Source organism: Trichosurus vulpecula, chromosome 4, assembly GCF_011100635.1.
Source record: "Trichosurus vulpecula isolate mTriVul1 chromosome 4, mTriVul1.pri, whole genome shotgun sequence".
In the NCBI taxonomy this organism is placed as follows: Eukaryota; Metazoa; Chordata; class Mammalia; order Diprotodontia; family Phalangeridae; genus Trichosurus; species Trichosurus vulpecula.
In genome coordinates this window covers 226,394,379-226,418,171 of record NC_050576.1, presented here as the reverse complement: position 1 = coordinate 226,418,171, position 23,793 = coordinate 226,394,379, and the positions used below count along the sequence as shown (strand labels likewise).

Sequence of the window (23,793 nt, the reverse complement as noted above, 5' to 3'; positions counted from 1 at the left end):
ACTCTCTGCAGATGATATGATGATATACTTAGAGAATCCTAGAGAATCTAGTAAAAAACTACTTGAAATACTAAACAACTTTAGAAAAGTTGCAGGATATAAAATAAACCCACTGTGTTGGTTACCAAAAATGGGCTCCTTAGCACTTAGTCAACAAGTGCCCTTGACTAGTTTGGCTTTTTCCCCTGAACTAACTGAATGCTGTTCGTATGTTAGATTGGAGTAAGCTTGTCGGCCCCTTCACCTTGCTTCCCTTGCTTAAGCAGATTGAAAGAACCTGTGCTTTCCCCTTCAACCCCTTCACCTTGCTTAAGCAGATCGAAAGAACCTGTGCTTTCTCCAGCATACCTTACACCCCCGCAGAAGCCAGATGGTTAAAAACAGCTTCTGTTGGAGCCAGAGGCTGCTACAGCCGAAGCTGAAGCAGGAGCTGCCAGCAGCAGAGCTGACCTACATGAGGATTGAGGAGTGCTGAACAAGGACTTGAGGCCAGTGGGTAATCTTTCTACCATAGAGGGGAACCATGTATATGATTTTGCTTTATACCATCATGCTTCTCTGTGGCCTCCTGGTTACTCTTGTGAGGCGGACTTATTGGGCCTGGAAGCTTTTGATCAAAATATCAAAATGGGGATGCTGGTTTGTGGGTTGGTTACTGTGGAGCCTAAATATATGCTTTGATTCTTCTGCCTCCTACTTTGAAGATTCCTTATATCTCGCGGTTCTGAACCTTTCAGACATATATATGATCCTCTTTGAAATTATAAATTCTGCCCTCCTAATACACCCACATAAATCCTTGGCATTCCTATATATTACTAACAAAGCCCAACAGCAAGAGATAGAAAGAGAAATTCCATTTAAAGCTATTGTAGACGTTATAAACTATTTGGGAGTCTACTTGCCAAGACAAACCCAGGACCTATATGCACACATTTACAAAACACTTTTCACACAAATACATTCAGATCTAAATAATTAGAAAAATATGAGTTTCTCATGGGCAGGCTGAGCTAATATAATAAAAGTGACAATTCTACCTAAATTAATTTACTTATTCAGTGCCATACCAATCAAACTACCAAAAATTATTTTGTAGACCTAGAAAAAAATAATACCAATTTCATCTGGAAGAACAAAAGGTCTAGAACATCAGAGGAATTAATGAAAAGAAATGCCAGGGCAGGTGGCCTCGCCATACCAGATCTTAAATTGTATTATAAAGCAGCAATCATCAAAACTACTAGGTACTAGCTAAGAAATAGAAGGGTAGATCAGTGGAATAGGTTAGGTACGCAAGACACAGTAGCCAATGATTATAGCAATCTACTCTTTGATAAACCCAAAGACCCCAGCTTCTGGGATAAGAATTTACTATTTGATAAAAACTGCTAGAAAAAGTGGAAAACAGTATGGCAGAAACTGGGCATAGACCAATATCTGACACCATACACTAAAATAAAGTCCAAATGGGTACACAATATAATATAAAGGCTGATACTGTAAACAAATTAGGGTAGCAAGGAATAGTTTATTTGTCAGATTTACAGAGAATGGAGGAATTTATGACCAAACAAGAGATAGAGAACATTATGAAATGCAAAATGGATAATTTTGATTATATTAAATTGAAAAGTTTTTTTGCACAAAGCCAATGACACCAAGATTAGGGGGGAAGCAGAAAATTGGAAAAGAATTTTTACAGCTAGTGTCTCTGATAAAGGCCTCATTTCTAACATATATAGAGAACTGAGTCAAATTTACAAGAATACAAGTCATTCCCCAACTGATAAATAGTCAAAGGATATGAACAGGTAGTTTTCAGAGGAAGAAATTAAAGCTATCTATAGTCATACGAAAAATTTCTCTAAATCAGTATTGATTAGAGGAATGCAAATCCAAACATCTCAAAGGTACCACATCACACCTATCAGAATGGCTAACATGACAAAACAGGAAAATGACAAATGTTGGAGAGGATGTGGGAAAATTGGTAGAGTTGTGAATTGATCCAACCATTCTGGAGAGCAATTTGGAACTATGCCCAAAGGGTTATAAAAATGTGCATACTCTTTGACCCAGCAATACCACTTCTAGGGCTGTATCCCAGACATCATAAAAATGGGAAAAGAACCCACATGTACAAAAATATTCATAGCAGCTCTTTTTGTGGTGGCCAAGAACTGGAAATTAAGGGGATGCCCAGCAATTGGGGAATGGCTGAACAAGTTTGTGCTACATGAAGTGATGAACAGGCAGATTTCAGAAAAACCTGGAAAGACACATATGAAATGATGCTGAATGAAGTGAGCAGAACCAGGAGAACATTGTACATAGTAACAGCCACAGTGTGCAATGATAGACTTTGATAGACTTAGCTTTTCTTAGCAATGCAAGGACCTGAAACAATTGCAAAAGACTCATGGTGGAAAATACCATCCACATCCAGAAAAAGAAATGTGGAGTCTGAATGCAGATCAAAGCAGATTATTTTCTTTTTTTAATTTGTTTTATTTTGTGTTTTTCTTTCTCATGGTGTGGTCTTAATGTGATTAAAGATTTTCCCTGCCCATTAATCCCATTAACAAGTCTCAGGTGGAGCTAGTTAAGGGAAGCTTGATTAGGGGAGGCTTGTTTGTAGAAAGGCCCACACCCATTTGCTAATTAGGTCAGGAGGGTAGTGAAGCCCTTGGGCTCTAAAAAAGGGTATATATATACTCTGAGGGTAGCCATTTAGCTCTCTCTCAGTACTGAGGGAAGAGAGGATGCAGATAAGCAGACAGCTAGGGCTTGTGAGTGCAGAGGGGAAGGTTATGGGATGGCTTGGCTCCCTGTTGTGATATTGTGTTTTAAATTCCTTGCTGTTATGATAATGTGGACTTACTGGTTTGGGGATATAATTACTGCTATGTTGAATTGGAGTTATTGCTTTTGGGATTTGATATTCTGGTGTCTGAATAAATGCCTTCTATAAATAAATAAATGCCTTCTGCCTTGTATATGGAGAGTCTCTCATAGTCTGCAACACAGAACTATATAGGCATATTCATGGTCACCATCAATATTGTGACACTTGCTTTACTGATACACATGGTTACTCCCATTTGTTCTAGTTCTTCTATACAACATGACTAATGTGAAAATATGTTTAATAGGAATGTATATGTAAAGCCTAACAGGAATGTATATGTAAAGCCTATGTCTTGGGGAAGGGGAAAAGAGGGTGGGAGAGAAATTTTAAAACTTATGGAAGGGAATGTTAAAAACTAAAAATAAATAAACTTATTTAAAAAAACAAAAAAATCCCTGAAGAAAGCACAGAATCCAATGACTCAATAATATTTTACAAAGAAAATTGGCTTAAGGAGTATTGGATCAATCAAGAATAAAAATCAAGCAGAAATTACTCCAATGAGAAGGAAAAAGAGAACAATCCAAAGGAGACCAATGTACATACAAAAGGAATCATTATCCAATTTATGATTTATAAAGACATGTCCGTAAAATGGAAGCAAAGGCAAGTAACTGACAATAAAAACAAAAACATAGCTCAAGTACAGTCCTATTAGAATTATCTCATGAGCATCCAGCCTAGAAAAAGCTGAAGCTGCTAATGTATGTGAATTTCAATTTCAGTTGTTTTTTAAAGTTAATTTGGGAGCAAGTGAGGTTTTACAAAAGGGAAAAGACTGCATGTGGGAGGTTGTTGTGAGATGATTGTAAGAGTCATGATGGTGAGAGGGCTAAATTATTGAACTCTTGTTTTGCTTCCTTGGACTGGAAAGGATAGAAAAAATAGTAGTACTGTGTTTCATAAGTTCAAGATTTCATGGACAGCCATTGATTTTTTATACTGGACTTACATGGTAGATATTATCATATTTATATGGCAAAGGAAGACAAGGAGATAATAGACTTCATCTATATGACAGGATTCTACCATGTAGAGAACAAGGAATTTCAGGGACAACTGTGGTATTTCACTGGCTCATGGAGAAGATAGCAGAAGCTATGAAATACCTGAAAATATTCATATACCTAGACGACATCATCATCTCTGGAAAGATCTTGAAAGAGCAAAAGGCCAGCTAAGAAGAAAAAGTTGGTGTGCTCCAGTTACCAAATCTAAAAATTTTCTAGCAATGAAAGTTGTCCCAAAGTGGAATGGGCTACCAGGATGTAAAAGGATCTCTTTTACTGGAGGCTTTTACTCAGAAGCAAGAGAATCACTTGTTGGAGACAGTGTTAAGAGGATTCTCAGTAAAGTATATTTTGGACTAGATTGATCCTTATGTTCTTGCCAACTCTGAGATCATGTGATTCTATGACTGTGACTTGATTGAGTGAGGGAGAGGGAAAGGGCCAATTCCAATGGTAACCACATGGCTTATTCATTCTCTATAGGTTCTTTGTTGCTTTATCAGAGATACCCAATAGCTTACTTCTTGTGGATTCATGCCGTTGGAAAGGACATCTAAAAGGTCTGAAGAAGACAAGAAGTAAAACCTGGGGAAGGCCAGTCTCTTGGTGTCTAGATATTCAATCAAGGCTTTCTCACACTGGCACAACCTGAGAATAGAGTTTAGACATTCATAAACACATATATAAATACACAATTATATATGCATAGAAAGGAATACACATGCAAACACAGGCACTGACACATACTTGAATGGTAATTACTCAGATGTTTGAGAAAAGCAAATACCATAAGACAAATACTGCTAGAAATATATACAAACATACTGATGCTGTCATAAAAGTCACAGGGCCCAGAAGTAGCCAGTTGAAAAAAACCTCAATTTCCTGTGTCCAAAAGAGATAGCAATAAGGAACTTACCTGTTCTGAATATCTTCTAATTGTTCATGAACACCTGGTTTGTTGGTAGCTTCTACCACATTTGGTGTCTTCTGAGCATCATAAACTAGCTCTTTAAAATCAGCATCAATGCCTTCAAAATGTTTAGAATCCTATAAAATGTAAGTATGAGAAAATTATTATTTCTATTTTGTTTTCCATGAGAATTACTTAAGAACATGAAAATATACCTGGCAGGAATCAAAAAACATCTCTGTTCTTCTCCATAGAACTTTAGCACTCAGGAAAGAAAGCTGTGTTAAAAATTCAACTAACTGACAATGAATTCTTATTGAATCATGTCTATAAGAAGCATAATACTTATTTCTGAGAATTTGTCTGGCCCTGTTGTCTGTAGAGTCCATGTAAGTATTTCCTTACCAAAAGCAAATAATGTTTAAATCATATTATCACGTCAGGCAGGATAAATAATCTCAGGTCAATTCTTGAGGTAGGTGGATAGACATTAACTTATCTCAATGGCCTTGCAGAATTCTAGATACAGAAGCTATAAGATTTTTAAACAATTTTGTCATACACAAGTCTTCAGAAATAGCTTCTAAGTCACATACATAAAAAAGCAAAAAATAAAAATGCATTTCCTATTTTGATTACCTACTATATTCACAACAGTGAATATAGCTCTGAATGAGTTTTGATGATTTTTTAAATCGTCAAATTCACCTGAAAGTGAAAATTTGCTACCAGTGAGGCTTTGAAAGAAATTCCTAATGAACATGGCAACTAGATGGCATGGTGGGTAAGCACCAAGCTTGGAGTCAGGAAGACCTAAGGTCAAATCCAGCCTCAGAAACGTACTAGCTGTACGACCCTGGACAAGTCACTTAACCCTGTTTGCCTCAGTTTCCTCTGGAAACTGAACTGGAGAAGAAAATGGCAAACCACTCCAGTATTTTTGCCAAGAAAACCCCAAAAGGGGTCACAAAGAGTCAGAAATGACTGAAAAATGACTAGACAGCAATCTAAAGAACAATTCCAAAGAAGTTTGCTTTGAGCAAAGGTATCATTGTTGGTCATATGCACATATTTATAGATGTATATATACTACATATAAATTATATATAATATAGATATGTAAATATGCATATATATATATATACATATATGTAATACATACCCTGACTATAAAGTTAGGTAACTTGTTCATTAGCAATCATCAAATTAGCAGATAGAAAAATAAAGTTACCAACACAAACTTAGACTATTCATTAATACTCCATTGAGGACTTTAATGCTCCTGGTTGAACATGGCAAATTCACAAACTGTTTTATTTACTCATTTGTTTTGGGGGTCAAATCACTTTTTATTTTATATATTATTGTCATTTTTGCCTTCTCCCCTCACCTCCTTCCCTGGATCTAGGCCATTCTAGAACCCATCTAGGATAGTCAGTCAGCTAGAAGACCAACTACCACCAGGAGCATCCTCTCCCCTTTCCCCTTCTCAGCCTGGGATCTGGATGCTTGAGTGCTCCCATGGTTTGGATGAGATGAGTCACCAATTACATTATTTCAATAAGATGGAAGGCCACTGGACTTATGCTATTTGCCCTCCATGCCCTATTGATGTCCAGTATTACTATCATCCCTAATGAAGTAATCCAAGGATTCCTGGTCCTTTCCATGTGCTTCAATCCACCACTGCATGCTTAGGATGTCTCAGAACTCCATTTTTTATATTCCTTGCAGCTGAACTTTCTTTCATGTATTGTCTCCACATATTAGATTGTGAGCTCCTTAATAGCAGGGGCTGTCTAGCCTTTCCTATTTGCATCCCAAGAGCTTAGCACAGTACATGGCACAAAGCAAATGCTTAATTTAGGCAATTAGGTAGTTGACTGGTACAGAGTACTGGGTCTGGGGTGAGGAAGACTTGAGTTCAAACCCAGCCTCAGACACTAGCTGTGTGACCAAGATCAAATCACTTAACCTTTGTTTGCCTCAGCTTCCTCAACTGTAAAATTTGGATAATGATAATACTGAGGACCAAATGAGATAATATTTTTAAAGTGCTTTGACACAGAGTAGGCACTTAATAAATATGCTTTTCTTATTTCATTCATTTCTCTCTTAAAATTTTTTTGTCTTTGAAAAATGCTTTTAAAAAGTTTATTCTGGAAACAATACTAGCCCTTTCAGAAATATTCTGACATAAATTGACATGTTGTTTTTGTTGCTGTTGTTACTTTGAGCTCTTTCAGAAGGTGGTTATAAGTAGAAAAGAGCTCATATCTGATCCTGTATAAGTGAAAGAAAGAGGTGGTTGCTAAGCACACTAATGCATGTAGATATAAGGTGAATACCTAATGGAAACAGGGAGCTAGAAGCAAACTTCTCTTGAAAGGAAAAAAGGGTAAGGATGGAGAGGTAGTAAGGGAGAGAAAAAGCTTCTGAGTATTAAAGACAATCATGGGAGTTTATTCTATTATTGTGAAAATTCAGTACTTGTAACCTTTTTGATAAAACTGTATGCAACAAAGCAAGAGAGTTTGCAGGGGTGCTGGAAAGACAAATTAAGGCCCCTCCTACCATCCAAACATGATAAAACAAACAAATTTTTAAAAATGCCTACATAGGACTCAGGTATTGGAAGATCAAAGATAAATTATTGTAAGAGATCTTAATATGAAACTGGCCTGAACCAACAGTCATAAATATTCTATGGCAAGATTTATTTTACCAAACTGAATGCTTATGAACTAGATGACAGCATTCTTATCAGGTCCAGGAAGAATAACAAGTTTATACTAAGCAGTAATTGAACAATTAAAAATTGATGAGAAAAATATTAAATTATACCTACATATTTTAATTCATTATATTTAACTCTTTATAACTATTTACTCTTCAATTTCTATGCTTAGATGTTTAAACACATAAAGAACTACACACACACATGCACGCACACGCACACGCACACACACACACACACACATACACACACACACACACACACACACACACACATGCAGCAACTGAGCATAAAGGTTAATCATTCTTTAAAACCATACCTATGCAGACCCTAAATGTCTGGACCTCAAAGCTGAAACCAAATTTGCCAAAGATTTTCATGAGGCAGTTTTTCCCCATCTCTCACCTCTCACCCTTCTCTCTACTTTAACTGCAAAGTACCCAAGAGAAAATAATTAGCTTAGCAATAACTCTAAGCCATAAGTCTCAGGTCTAATTGTTGGTTCCTAAACATTATTTAAGTGTGCTTCATTGTCCAATGGTACCCAATTCTTTGTGACCCCATGGACCATACTGTACATGGTATTTTCTTGGCAAAGATACTGAAGTGGTTTGCCATTTCTTTTTCCAGTTTAAGTGCATTAAGGGCACTTAATGAAAAAAAAAAGACCCTTTATTAAATAAACAGACCATGAATTTGACAGAAGTGTCAATAGTTTAATAATAGGTGATTGTATTTGCCACTTCAAAAACTCTTATGTAAAATGTCTTCTTCTCCCTTCATATCCCCATCTCTACTATTCACATGATGACTGAAGCAAATCACAGAGGAGACAGAAAAGAGAGTGAAGATAGAGACAACGAAGCCAAGAGGTCCAGAGATTGCTTGTTCTGTGTGTGAGTGGTTGGAATGGGGGCTTTCATCTTGCCTACAAGAGGCAGATTTTGGTGGCACCTAGTAGCTAAGAGAAACAGTAAGGTAGAGAGGAAAGGATGTTGCAATTAAAATTAGAAGACCTGAGTACTAGTGCTAACTTTATCACTTACTAGATGAGTGACCATGGGCACTTAACCTCCTAGGCTTCAGTTTTTTCCTCGATAAAATGGAGGCATTAGATTAGATGATATCTAAGGTCCCTTCTAGGTCTAAAATACATATTCTGGTGCAAGGAGTATGTCCACACATTCTTTTTCTATTGGAGCTGGGATTTCCTAGTTAAAAAGTCTTTCAGTCAAGGTTATGTTGTCTCTCCTCTCACACTGTAAGAAGTGAGATACACTAAGGATGAGTATATTACATACATACACCAATCTAGACCTCTCTGCTCTCCCTAACTTCATGGAATGTGTCAACTTTTGATGTTTCTGAGTAAGGGAAAGGAGAAGAAAAGAGGAAGGATGATTTTAAATGGGATAATTTGATCTTGACCTTGAAAGCATAAATTGAAAAATAATTTGTCTCCCACACCTCCCTCATAGTCGCAGGGCAGCTCTCAAATCTGCAGACATACTCTCAGACTCTGCAGGCTGGCATGGAATCTTCAGCAGCTGTTTTGTTTTCCTTTCCATCAACCAAGTCACCTAACATTGCTAATCGCGACCCATTTGTCACTAGGTTAGGTTACTGTATCATTAGTGTTGCAACTCTATTGCTTTCCATTATTTTTTCATTGTACATATACAGTCTTTCAAGAAAATTACTGGTTAAATGGCATTCTGTGGGCTAGCCCAGGTACCTAAACACCATGTATGATCTTGTTTCTATGGGAAAATGTACTTTAAGCTCTAAGCAACTGAATGATGTTTTAGAACATAACCATTTGCAAGATGGGGTCTTTTGAACTGAATTAATCAATGAATGACATACATAGCAACAGTCTATAAAAAAAAAAGTAGCTGCACAAGTGCCCTAATGTCCAGCTGAGATAAGGAAAGAGTAATGATATAGTAATTAGAATAAATTAAAAGGATAATTAAAGATAAGGATAAAGGTGGAAACTCAAGGAAGGGGAGACAATAGATAATAATTAGCAGAGAATATGTACTTGTTGTCTTGGCTGTGTATAGTATGCAATTTAGCATTTAGTTCATTTTGTAAACCCCAGTACTTTATAGAAGTACCTAATTATGAAGGAACTTGTATTTAGCTGGCCACGAGTTTCACTTTGAATTAGGATCATGGTTAGAGAGCTGGGTCTAGAGTCAGGAAGACCTTAGTTCATATCTGGTCTCAGACACCTGCAAGCTGTATAACCTTGAGCAAATAGCTTAACCTCTTTTTTCCCTCAGTTTCCTCAGCTGTAAAAATGACAATAATAACACCTATTTAGTGAGATAAAAAAAAGAATATTTGTAAAGTGCTTGGCATAGTGCCTGGTACAAAGTACATGCTATATCAATGCTATTATTATTATTATCTCAATTACTGGCACAGGGCATTCCAACAGCCACCAATTCCAAAATATAATTAGATTATATTTCCAACTTCCTTTTCTACTAAAATTTTTCCAGTTGTTATTCAGTGAATAAAATTATCTACCATGAATTATACCTCCCCTATTTCCCTTATTTATTTTTTGATGGTGTCAACCTTTGGTGGAGATATTTCTGAGCTGAGCCAAGGGGAAGGAAAAGAAAAGAGGAATGGGAATCTAAAAATGGGATAATTTGATCATAACCTCAGTGGCACACATTGAAAGATAATTTGTCTCCATCACCATGTACCTCAGGAAGCTGTGCTCGTATATCTCCAGACCCAATGAAGATGCTTTCCAGATGAGACCACGTGCACTGAACTTCAAACCACACTGAAATGACAGCATCAGCAGTGGAAAGCTTCTTCTGCCAGTCAGACACTTCTTCCAGGAAGAAGGCTATGTACTTGGATGTCATCAGGTTCTGCAGCTGAACTTGGTTATCTTCAAGTGTCTCAATAAGGTTTTCATCAGACCTCAGCAGTGGGACAGTTGTTCGTGAGTGGGGCTCATATTGAAATTCCATACCTGTCCAAGTGGTTTTTAGTTCCTTTAGAACTTTCTCCATGTCCATCTCTTTGACAGCTTTGTCCACAATGCCCCGAATCTCCTCCTCAAAGTTGTGTAGCTCAAGCTTAAGTAAATCTTCAAGGGTGGTGTCATCATTCATAATGAACTTCACACCTGTAGCCTGCATCAACTGGTTCCAGTGCCTCTCTCTGATGGCTGGATTCTGCAGTTCAGCCACAGCCCTCAAGGATGTTAGGGTGTTCTTCACAGTGTTGTCCAGTCCCATGAAAGCATCCCAGGCCCTCATCTCCTTGTCAAGTTTCCTGATTTGTTTAGCAAAATTTTTGCATTCTAAGTCCATATTCTCCACATTAATATTCCTCCATTTGGTTACCTTCCAGTTACTGATGCTAGAATTCACCAGGTAAATCATATCCCAAAGTTCCTTCAACAGGCAGATCTCCCTCCTGCACTGCTTTAAATGTTTGTAATCAGGAATGTTGACTTCAAACAAACTTGTAGAGTCAGAAATGGAGGACATGAAAGATTCCATCTGTTGGATCTGAATGTTTTTGGCATCCAACACTTGGTGAGGCATAATGCTATCATACCTAGAAAACATAATTTATTTTCTTCTTAGGTAAAAAAGCAACTAGTTTAGTTTAAAATGGAAAAATTCCCAGAGTCTCCCCTGTAATATTAGTCTGAAACTCAAGCTGCTCCCTCTAAAAACCGAAAAGCAACAGGGATTTCATAATATTTTGAATCATGGGGAGAAATTATAGTAAAAATGGGTGAGAAGCTGGGGTAGGAGTAGAGCTAATTCAAGAGGAACACTGTCCTTCATATTTTTCCTCACACTCAGGAGAGCAGAAGCCAGATACAAAAGCCTTCATTTATCCTCTTCCCAGATTTTTCCCTTTATCCTTTTGCTTCCATAAGCTGACTTGATATAAACACATTTATACACTTCAGGAGATAGATGATAAAAGCACCTGCCAAGTGAATGGTGTGGAAGCTATTAAGTGGGAGAAGTGGCACTTATTGATATCCACCAACTCTACTCCTGCTCCTACTCAGGTTATCATGGCTTTTTAAATGACAGAGATAGATCACATTTGTCCTGCATGAAAGTAAATTCTCAAAACAATATGTATACATGTCTAGCTTATTTTATTGAACCACTCTCAAAGAGTACCTAATTTCTTTTTTTTCTTCTAAAAATTTCCCAGCAATTAAATGAACATTTATTAAATACTTATTAACTTCAAGACACTGTTTTAGATACTGGGTATGCAAAGATGAAGAATTATAGACTTAACCATCAACAAACTTACAATTTAATTACAGAGGATAAAACATGTACAAAATTAAAGATGATACAAGGTTAATGGTGGCCATCTCTGGGGTACAGCTGGGGGAGAGAAGGGAAAAAATTTACATGATAACTTTGTTGTACATTTAACAGGAATAGTGAGTTGTAAACAGTAGATTTGCAGTTTCATGCGTAATCATCTTTTTTTGTTATACTATGTTATGGAAATGTTTGTTTAATTCCATAAATTAAAAATAAATTAAATTTTAAAAAAAGAGATATCCAAAGACTAATAAGAAATTTGAGGAACAAGAGTTCAATATCAGTTGGAGAGCTGAGCAAAGTTTCACAGATGACATAGCACCTGAGCTGAACTTCAAAAGGCAGAGATGTAAAAGGAGTGTGTTCTAAGTATGAAAAATAGTCCGTGTGACTGGAGAAAGAAGAATACAAGGACAAAATCAGAGAATAGCTAGTAACTGGCTAGTATGGAGATAATTAGGATAGGATAGGGACCTCTTGAGCATAATATATTTTAGGGTGGAGCTGATATCTTAAAATTTCAAGAAATACAAAAGGCTAATGGGGGAGTTGTCAGTAGAAAGTATATTAACTATACTAATTGCCTTAATCTTGATTAGAAGGCTATCTACCAAAAGGGGAAGAAGAGGAAGGAGATACTATGTGCCAGGCACTGTGGTAAGTACTTTACAATTATTATCTCATTTGATACTTACAACAACCCTGGGAGACAGGGGCTATTACTATCCTCATTTTAAAGTGAGGAAACTGAGGCAAACAGGAGGTAAGTGACTTGCCCAGGGTCATACAGTTAGTAAATGTCTAAGGCTGGATTTGAACTAAAGTCTCTCTGACTCCACACTCAGCCCTCTTTCCACTGTGCCACCTAGCCACTATGTTCTCTTAAATAGAAAAGCAGAGTATAGCATAGGTTTAAGATTTCATGTTTTTGTACTAATTCATTGTTGGTGGAACTGTGAATTGATATAACCATTTTGGAAAGCAATTTGGAATAATGCAACTAAAGTGACTAAAATATGCATACACTTTGCCCCAGAGATTCCACTGCTTTGCTTACACCCCAAAGAGGCTACTGATAAAAAGAAAGTCCTCATATACAGCAAAATATTTATAGCAGCACTTTTCATGATAGCAAAGAATTGGAAACAAAATTAGATGCCAATTGATTAGGGAATGGCTAAACAAATAGTGGTACATGAATAAAAATGATGGGACCTCAGAGGCCATCTAGCTCAATCCCCTCATTTTACAGATGAAGAAACCAAGGCCCTGTGAGGTCAAGTGGTTTGTTCTAGAACACACAGACCCTGACAACATCCAAGTACATAGCTTTCTTCCCAGAATTCGCAAGTCCTCTCAATACAAAGAGTGCTCTTTTTCTTGTACCACACAGCCTTCATTCATCCTCACTTTTAGACTGCAAGGTGGCTGGTACTTGAGAATAGCAACTACATCATTTTGATATTTTTATCTCCAGGGACTTGAACAGTGCCAGGCCTAGAGCGGACACTTCATACGTATTTGTTGAATTGCTGGTTATGACAGATTAATCTTTAATCTAAAATAGATTATACAGTAGAAAGGTCACCAATTCACAATAACTGCAATTACCAATGACAGTTTTTCTTTTAATTGAAATTGGGAAGGCAGGCAGCAAGGGACAGCTTAGATAGGTTCTTTCAGTACCTGAAGGGAGCTTCTTTGTGGAACTGCTCTCGGAATGTATACTGTTCGATACCAAAAGCTGCACATTTTTGACGGAGAGCTGTTACTTCATCTTCCTGCAGGGGAGCTACGTGCTGTTTCACAATGACTGCCATCTTCTTTATGTTGTTCCATTTCTCTGGCAATTCCTGCAAGGAATATCTCAGTGTGATCAGATTATACTTCTTCCCCTGCCTTTTCATATAAGGTCCCAGAATAGAAAACAGCCTACTCTACCAGGAAGTGTTACCATAATGAGACTCTATCATTCAATATCTCCACTACCTCCTCTGCCTCTCTCTTCATACCTTTTTTTTCCTTTTTTTAATTCCTCCATGTCAACCTCAGCACTTGGCTTCCTTGCTTCATCCTCTAACTCTTTTATCTCTTCTTGTTCAGTTATTTATCTACTTTTCCACACACCTTTTAAAAAATACTTCTTTCAATTACATGTAAAAAACAATTTTTTATTCTTTTTAAAAAATTTTTGAGTTTCAAATTCTCTCCCCTCCTCCCCTCTCCACTCATTGAGAAGGCAAGCAATTTGATATAAGCTATACATGTGCAGTTATGTAAAACATATTTCCACATTAGTAATGTTGTAAAAGAAAACAGACCAAAAATACAGATCAAAGAAAAATAGTTTAAAAACATATATATACTTTGATTTGTATTCAGACTTCATCAGTTCTTTGTCTAGAGGTGGATAGCATTTTTCATCATACGTCCTTCAGAATTTCCATGGATCATTATATTGTTGAAAATAGCTAAGCCATTCCCAGTTGATCATCATACAATATTGCTGTTACCATGTGCAATGTTCTCTTGGTTCTGCTCACTTCACTTTGCATCAGTTAATGTAAATCTTTCCAGGGTTTTCTGAAAGCACACTGTTTGTCATTTCTTTTTCTTTTTTTTAATTTGTGGAATAAAACAAGCATTTTCATGAGAGTACAATAAAAAAGATGATTGCACATGAAACTGCAAATCTACTATACACAACTTGCCATTCCTTTCAAATATACAATAAAATTATCATGTAAGTTTATTTTCCCCACTTTTTTTCCCTCTCTCCCCCAGACATGGCTACCATTAGACACAAATAGGTGTCTGTGAGTGTGTACATGTATGTAAAATGCTTCTATACATATTTCTATTTGGGTACAGATAACATCTTTATATATCCTTCATAGTTAATTTGGGTATTTATAATATTCAAAATAATTTATTTGCTCAAAATCATTCTTAAAACAATATTGCTATTACAATGCTGTATACAATATTTTCTTGGTTCTGCTCATTTAATTTTTCATCACTTCATGCAAGTTTTTCCATTTTTTTTCTAAAATCACTCAGCTCTTCATTTCGTATAGCATGGTAGTATTCCACCACAATCATATACTACAACTTGAAAATTCTGCTATACATATTTCTACTTATCAGTTCTTTTTCTGGATGCATGTAGTATCTTTCTTTATAGGTCCTTCGTAGTTAATTTGGGTATTTATAATATTCAAAATAAGTCATTTGCTCAAAATGATTTTTAAAACAATGCAATGCTGAACAAGAGAACAATGTTCTCTTGGTTCTTCTCATTTCATTCTTCATCACTTTATGCAAGTCTTTCCATTTTTTTTCTAAAATCACTGAGTTCATCATTTCTTATAGCATATAGTATTCCATCACAATCATATACTTGTTCAGTCATTTCTCAATTGACAAGCATTCCCACAATTTCCAGTTTTTTGCCACCACAACAGCAGCTGCAATAAACATTTTAAAACATATTTTCCTTTTCCCCTAATCATCTTTGGAAACAGACAAAGTAGTGGTATTGCTGTGTCAAAGGATATAGAGGGCTTAATAACTCTTTGGGCACAATTCCAGATTGCCTTCCAGGATGGTTGGATCAGTTCACAATTCCACCAACAATGAATTTGTGTGCTGATTTTTCCACATCCTTGCTAATGTTTGTTATTTTCTTTTTCTATCATTCTAGGCAATCTGGTAGGTGTAAAATGATATCTCAATGTTGTTTTAATTGGCACTTCTCTAATCAATAATGATATAGAGCATTTTTCATATGACTATAAATGTTTTCATTTCTTCATTGGAAAACTTCCTATTCACATCCTTTGACCATTTATCAATTGAGGAATGACTTGTATTCTTACAGATTTAATGAAATTCTTCACATATATTATATATGAGACCTTTACCTGATAAACTGTCTTTTAAATTCCATGCCCCTCCCCCAACTTTTTCCTTTCCTCCTAATCTTGGCTATACTTGTTTTATTTGTACAAAACCTTTTTAATTTAATTATCAAAATTGTCCATTAATATATCCAATAATCCAATATCTAATAAACAAAATTATCCATTTTATACTTAATTTTGCTTGACAGTTTTTTTTAAACAAAGCCTTGTTTATTCATAAATTGTTCACCTGTCCATAAGTCCGATAAATAATATGTTCCATGTTCTTCTAATTTTTTTTGTAAAATTTCTCTTTATATCTAGATCATGTATCCATTTTGGCCTTATCTTGGTAAATGGTGTGAGATATTGGTCTGTGCTCAGTTTCTGCCTAGTGTTTTCCAGTTTTCCCAACAATCTTTACCAAATAATGAATTCCTATCCCACAATCTTAAGTCTTTACAATTGTCAAGTACAAGGTTATTATGCTTACTTGCTGCTGTAAATTGTAAATATTCCATTGATCTACCTTTCTAATTCTTAGCCAGTACCAGATAGTTTTGATAATTACTGCCTTATGGTATAGCTTAAGATCTGGTGCTGCTAAATCTCCCTCCTTTACATTTTCTTCATTATTTCCTTCAAAATTCTTGACTTTTTGTTTTTCCAAATGAATTTTATTATTATTTTTTCTAATTAAATTTTTTTTGATAATTTAATTAGAATAGTGTTGGATTTAGGCAAAATTGTCAGTTTTATTACATTGGAACTACCTAACCATGAACAATTAACATTTACCCAAACATTTAAATCTGATTTTATTTGTGTAAAAAGTTTTTTATAATTTTGTACATAGTTCCTGGGTTTGTTTTGGCAGGTGTACTCCCAGGTATTTTATACTGTCTAGAGTTATTTTAAATGGGTTATAACTATTATTTTTTTTACTATCTGTAACCAGAATGGCCTTTGTTTTCTGTGGGTGGCTCAGTTTACCTCATTGGGCCTTGCTGGGTCTGCTGCTCCTCTTCTGGGACAGGAAACCCAGAGACCATGCCAGGAAGCAGAGAACTTCCTGTGTGATGAGTCATGGGGCTGGCTGGGGGGAGGTGTTAACTCTAGAGCCATGCCCTGTTGGGTGTTAACCTAGTCTACGCTAGGGGGAGGGGCCAACTCAAGAACCAATCGGCCCTGGTCATTCAGGTGGTGCTTGATGATGTCAAGAACTCTATAAGAGGGGAGAGGACAGCTTGAAGAGCCCTCTTTCTTTCCTTTTCCGGTTGCCATGGGAGCAGTGGTGAGCGTGACTCTGGGCCAGCCCTTGCTCTCGGGCTGAGCCGAGATGTTGGTAACTATGAATTGTATTGGGTCTGTCTGTTGATATTTGTAATTTGTTTGTATTTAGTTCTGAAGTTCGGCGTGCTGTTTTTTTCCCCCCGAACTAAAAGAATGTTCTGAATTTCAGGGTGCTGGCTGTTTGTTTCCCTGAACTAGCTGACTGTAATCTGTATTTGGCCAGTCTGTTGATGCTTGAACTAACTGAATGCTGGATTAAAGTAAGCTGGTCAACCCCTTCACTGTGCTTTCCTTGTTTAAGCAGATAAAAAGAACCTGTGCTTTCCTGGCGTGCCAGCAGCCTCCTGGGTGCTGGCTGTGGGGGATCTTATGCCCCCACAGGAGCTGCTAGCTGGATTGTTAAAACATAATCTCTTCTTGTAGATTTTTGTTTGTGACATATACGAATGCTGCTGATTTATATGGATTTACTTTATATCCTACTACTTAGCTAAATTTTTTTAAAACTGTTTTAGCTAACTTTTTAGTTGAGTCTTTGGGATTTTCCAAGATATCATCATATCATCTACAAAAAGATATAGTTTTATTATCTCATTCCTGATTTCTTCTATTTCTTTTTCTTCTCTTATTGCTATGGCTAGGATTTCTGATACAATACTGAATAGTATTGGTGACAGTAGGCATCCTTGTTTCACACCTGATCTTACAGATAAGGCTTCTGGTTTATCCCCATTACAAATAATGCTTGCTGATAGTTTTAAATAAATGTTTTTTTAAGAAAAAATCCATTTATACCAATACTATCAAGTATTTTTAATAAAAATGAGTGATGAACTTTATCAAAACCTTTTCTGCATCTATTGATATAATAATATGGTTTTAAAAACTTTTATTTTTTTATGTAATCAATTATATTAATAGTTTTCCTTATGTTAAACCATTCCTGCATTCCAGGTATAAATCACACTTGATCATAATGTATAATCTTTGTAATATATTGTAATCTTTTTGCTATTATTTTATTTAGGAATTTTGCTTATCATTTCTTATAGCATAATAGTATTCCATCACAATCAAGTACCACTACTTGTTCAGCCATTCCACAATTGATGGGCACCCCCCAATTTCCAATTCTTTGCCACCACAAAAGAGCTGCTATAAATATTTCTGTACATATAGGTACTTTTCCTTTTTAAAAAATATCTCTTTTGGATATCAATGTAGTAGTGGTATTGCTAGATCCAGGGGTATGCATGGTTTTATAACCCTTTGGTCACAGTTCTAAATTGCTCTCCAGAATGGTTGGATCAGTTCACAACCCCACCAACTCTGCTTCAGTGTTCTAATTTTCCCACATTTCCTTGAACAATTGTCATTTTCTTTTTCTGTCATATTAGTCAATCTGATAGGTGTGAAGTGGTACCTCAGAGTTCTTTTAATTTGGATTTCCCTAATTAATAGTGATTTAGAGCATAGATAGCTCTGATTTCTTCCTCTGAAAACTGCCTATTCATATTCTTTGACCATTTGTTAACTGGGGAATGACTTTTATTTTATAAATGTGACTCAATTCTCTATATATTTGAAAAATATCTTTATCACAGAAACTTACCATAATTTTTTTCAAAGTTATGACTACTGTGTATTTACTTCCATCCTATCTTTCCCCTGTTTATCCTTCTCTCTCTCTATTTTTACACTGTCCCTCCCCAAGTATTTTGCTTCTGACCATCATCTCCCCTACTCTGTCCTTTCTTGTATCAACCTCACCCCACCCTTCTCTTATTTACATTACCCTCCTACTTCCTTGTAAGGTAAGTTAGATTTCTACACCCAACTGAGTGTGTATTCCTCTTTTAACTTTCATCAGCACCGTCCACCAGTCTCCCATCTTGTCTCCACTGTAAAAGTTCTTTGGTTCCTCTATTATGTAAGACAATTTACCCATTTTATTTCTCCCTTCCCCCTTCTCTCAATACATTCCTCTTTTTCACGTCTTAATTTTATTTTCTTAGCTATCATCCCATCATAGTTAACTCACATCCATGCCCTCTATGTAGGTGTACTCCTTCTAAATTGCTCTGATAATGATAAAGTTCTTAGGAGTTACAAAAATCCTCTTCCCACATGGGAATGTAAACAGCTTAACCTTATTGAATCTTTTATGATGTCTCTTTTCTGTTTACCTTTTTATGCTTCTCTTGAATCTTGTATTTGAAAGTCAAAATTTCAATTTAGCTCTGGTCTTTTCATCAGGAATTCTTGAAAGTCTTCTATTTCATTAAATATTATTTTTTCCCCTGAAAGATTATACTCAGTTTTGCTAGGTAGGTGATTCTTGGTTGTAATCCTAGCTCTTTTTCTCCTCTGGAATATCATATTCTAAGCCCTCCAATCATTGAATGTAGAAGCTGCTAAATCTTGTGTCATCCTGACTTGGCCTCATGACATTTGAATTGTTTCTTTCTGCTGTTTGTAATATTTTCTCCTTTGATATCTGGAATTTGGCTGTAATATTTCTTGAAATTTTCATTTTTGAATCTCCTTCAGGAGGTTGTCAGTGATTTTTTTTCAATTTCTATTATACTTGCTGGTTCCATGATATCAGGAAAGTTTTCCTTGATAATGTCTTGGAATATAAATTGTAGATGCTTTAAAAATATCATGACTTTCAAGTAGTACATTAAAATCATCTCTCCTTGATCTACTTTCCAGGTCAGTTGTCTTTCCAATGAGATATTCCATGTTTTCTTCTATTTTTTCATTCTTTTCATTCTTTTCATTTTGTTTTATTGTTTCATGATGCCTTATGAAGTCATTAGCTTCCACCTGCCCTATTCTAATTTTTAAGGAATTACTTTCTTCAGTTAGCTTTTGTTACTTCCTTTACCATTTTGCCAATTCTACTTTTTAAAAATTTTTATTTTATTTTAGACTCAAGGGTCAGAATACAAATACAGAATGGAGAAAAGGAACAAAACATATCATAAACTTAAATATTAAAATTTAAATGCAAAGTAAGAAAGGAGAAAAAAGCATGTCATGTGCATAGCAGAACGTAAGAGAGGATTCACAATATATAACAACAGATTTTTATTTCAAGAAAGCCTGTATAATAAATAATACATGTTGTGTTGAGAATTGTCCACTTTTAATTTGCTTCCTTGTGAGTTTTCTTTTGTTCTCTGCCATTAACTTTTTAAAGCTCTTTTCCCTAACCCCCCCACCCCACCGAAGGCTACAATAAAGTTAACATATGTTTCTCTATAGCTATCAATATATACATATGCATATACATATATAGACATATATTTTCCCAAACTCCTGATCTTTGTTTTTATATTTGTGCATATCTTGTTTCCTATCCCTCCTGATTCCTCTACTTCTACCCACTACCTTGCCCTCCTATTACTTGCCTACCCCGCTCCAAGTATCCCTCCCCTATCCTCCCATTCCCATAAATCTAAACACCCTTCTATACCCCCTTTTACCTATTCCCTCATTCTCCCCTCTAAAATTCACTCCCTTGTCCTCTCCCCTCTCTCTATACCCCTACCATTTTACTTCTTCTAAATTTAGAAGACTTTTATACTCTTCTAAATATATACATATTGTTCTCTCTTAAACCCATTCCTGATGAAAGTAGATTACCAGAACTACCAGCCCTCTTCCCCCACCTAATTCCTCTGTATCTTTTCTTCCTCTTGCACCTCATTTGTATAAAACAGTTAATCCTTTTAGCTGATTCTAAATGGTTATACTTTTAAAATTCATATCATTGTCAGGTTTATCCCCCTCTTTCTTATGTGCTCACAAATTATTAATATTTTGTGTAAAATTTATGTAAAAGGTAAACACTCTGTCCTTATGAATCCCTTACAGTCAGTCTTTGGTATGTACCTTATGTTTCTCTTGGTTCTTGTATGTTCAATCTTCTATTAAGTTCAGGATTTTTTTTTAACAAAGTCTTGAAAGTTTGATATTATAAATTTAAATATTCTAAACATTTTTAAAATTTCGAGTTCCATATCCTTTCCCTTCCCAACCCACCCCATTGAGAAAGGAAGTAATCTTATATAGATTATACATAGGTTTTAATAAGCAAAACCTATGTCCATATTATTCATGTTGTGAAAGAAAATATAGACCCCCCCCAGAAAAAAAAACACAAAATAAATAAGAAAAGTATGCTTAGATGTGTATTCAGACTCCACCAGTTATTTCTCTGGGGATGTATAGCATTTTTCATCATAAGTCCTTCAGAGTTGTGTTGGATCATTTTATTGCTGAGAATACCTAAGTCATTCACAGTTGATCATTCTACAATATTGCTGTTACTGTGTACAGTATTTTCTTGTTCTTTTCATTTCACTCTGCATCAGTTAATGTCAGTCTTTCCAGGTTTTTCTGAAAGCATCCTCCTCATCAATTCTTTTTTTTTTAAAAAAAATTATATTTATTTATTTATTTTATTTTATTTTTTAGTTTTCAACATCGATTTCCACAAGATTTTGAGTTACAAATTTTCTTCCCATTTCTACCCTCCCCTGACCCTATCATTTGTTTTTCATTCAAGATAATACTTAAATTTGCAGGGTATAATATTTTTGGCCAGACCCCCAGGTCTTTTGCTCTTTGATCTATTGTGTCCCAAGACCTGTGGTCCTTTAGTGTCTCTACTGCTAAGTCTTGTATAATTCTAATTGTGGCACCATCATACTTAAATTATTTTAATCTTGATGCTTTTAATATTTTGTCCTTGAGCAAGGGGTTTCAGCATTTGACTATGATATTCCTATGAGTTTTCCTCATAGGATCTCTTTTAAATGGTCTTCAATGGATTTTTTCTATTTCTACTTCCTTGCCTTGTTCTAATGTTTCAGAACAACTTTCTTTAATTACTTCTTGTATTACTGTATTAAGAATTGTTTTTTATTGTTAACTTTCAGTTAGTTTGATTATTTTTATATTTTCTCTTCTTGATCTATTCTCCAAGTCCATTGGTTTTCTTATAAGATGTTTCACTTTCTCTTCTATTTTTTCATTATTCATGTTTTATTTAATTATTTCTTGATCTCATAATTTCACTGGCTTCACTTTGCCCAATTCTAATTTTCAAGGTGTCATTTTCCTCCTTAAGATTCTGGATCTCCTTTTCTAATTGGTTGACTTTTCTTTCATAACCTTCTTGTTTTTCTTGAGTTATTTTTATTTTTATTTTTATTCATTCATTTTTTCCTCCATCTCTGTCATTTGATTTTTAAAGTCTTTTTAAAGATCTTTCATAAATTCTTTTTGGGCAGGTGACCATTTGATGTTACTCTTTGGGGGTTTCTTTACTTTTATATCCTCCTCTGATGATACACCCTGGTTATCTCTATTCTTGTAATAGGTTTCTGTGGTTGGATTCTTTCTCCTCTGCCTGTGGATTTTTTGTGGTAATAGCTTGATTTTTGTAGTCACCTCTAGCCCTGCGGTATGGGAAATGGAGCCTCTTGCCCCAGATCTTCAGTTTGCCCTCTAGCCTGGAACCAAAGCCAAACCTCCAACCTCCTGTAAGTGCCCACAGCCAGGGGCTTTCTGACCCACTGCTTCTGCACTCACAGGGCCTGTGCTGGCTCCTTCTCACCCCCATCACTCTTCACAGCACAGCTGGTCTGGTGTTCCTCATCAGCAGAGGTTCTCTCAATCTTCCTGGGTTCAAATGCCCCACTACCTTCACTATCCCAGGGGTCAAAGTTCCTGTGGCTGGGGCCAAGGCATCCTCTCGAACCAACTAACCCCAGGACTTGCTGTTAGTTGTTTAAGAGGCTTGCTGCTTGTTATTAAAACAGAACCTAGCCAAGAGGTGTTTATTCTTCCCAGGGACTAAACCTCTTTGGATTTTTCTTTGGATCTTCTCAAATTGTCCCAGAAAGATCTTGGGCATGCCCCTATTCTTCTTTGTCTCCTCCCATACTTTGTTTGACCTAAGGTGTTATTTTAATTCTTTTGAGGGGAAAATCTTGGAGCTTGTAATTTTCTGACCTACTCCTCCAACTTCCCAGAATGCTCTGCCAACTCAACTTTTTAAGGAGTTTTTTTATTCAGTGAATTTTAGTACATCTTTTTCCATTTGGCGATTTCTGCTTTTTAAGTTCTCTTCAGGACCAGTGAAATGGCAGAGTGGATAGAGGAGGCATGGAGTCAGGGAGATCTGAGTTCAAATGTAGCCTTAAAAACTTACTAGCCATGTGACCCTGGATAAGTCACATAACTCTGTTTGCCTCAGTTTTCTCATCTGTAAAATGAGCTGGAGAAGTAAATGGCAAACCACTCCAATATCCTTGCCAAGAAAACCCCAAATCAGATCATGAGAAGTTGGATGTGACTGAAACAACTGAACAAGAACAACAACAAAATCTCTTCAGTAAACTTTTATACATCTCTTCCCATTTGGCTCATTTGGCTTTTTAAGGAGTTGTTCTCTTTAGTGGATTTTTGTATGTTTTTAAACCATTTGGCCTATTCTGTTTTATAAAGTGTTATTTTCTTCAGTATTTTTTGTGCCTTCTTTGCCAAGCTATTGACCCTTTTTTCATTATTTTCTTGCATTACTCTCATTTCTTTTCCCAATTCTTCCTCTACTTCTCTTATTCGATTTTTACAATACTTTTTGAGCTCTTCCATGAATTCTTTTTGGGCCAG

General features: G+C 35.9%; 1 protein-coding gene across 1 annotated transcript in view; it reads right to left on the bottom strand.

Annotated features, from left to right (window-relative positions):
• DNAH9 (dynein axonemal heavy chain 9) overlaps window positions 1–23,793 on the bottom strand; it is a 529,624-nt gene that overhangs the window by 341,607 nt on the left and 164,224 nt on the right. Inside the window, exons 19-22 of the mRNA XM_036755666.1 lie at window positions 13,598–13,764; window positions 10,295–11,165; window positions 4,841–4,971; window positions 4,443–4,569 (exon numbers count right to left, since the gene is read on the bottom strand). Coding sequence (XP_036611561.1) covers window positions 4,443–4,569; window positions 4,841–4,971; window positions 10,295–11,165; window positions 13,598–13,764 — 1,296 coding nt within the window. The remainder of the gene's footprint in view (window positions 1–4,442; window positions 4,570–4,840; window positions 4,972–10,294; window positions 11,166–13,597; window positions 13,765–23,793) is intronic.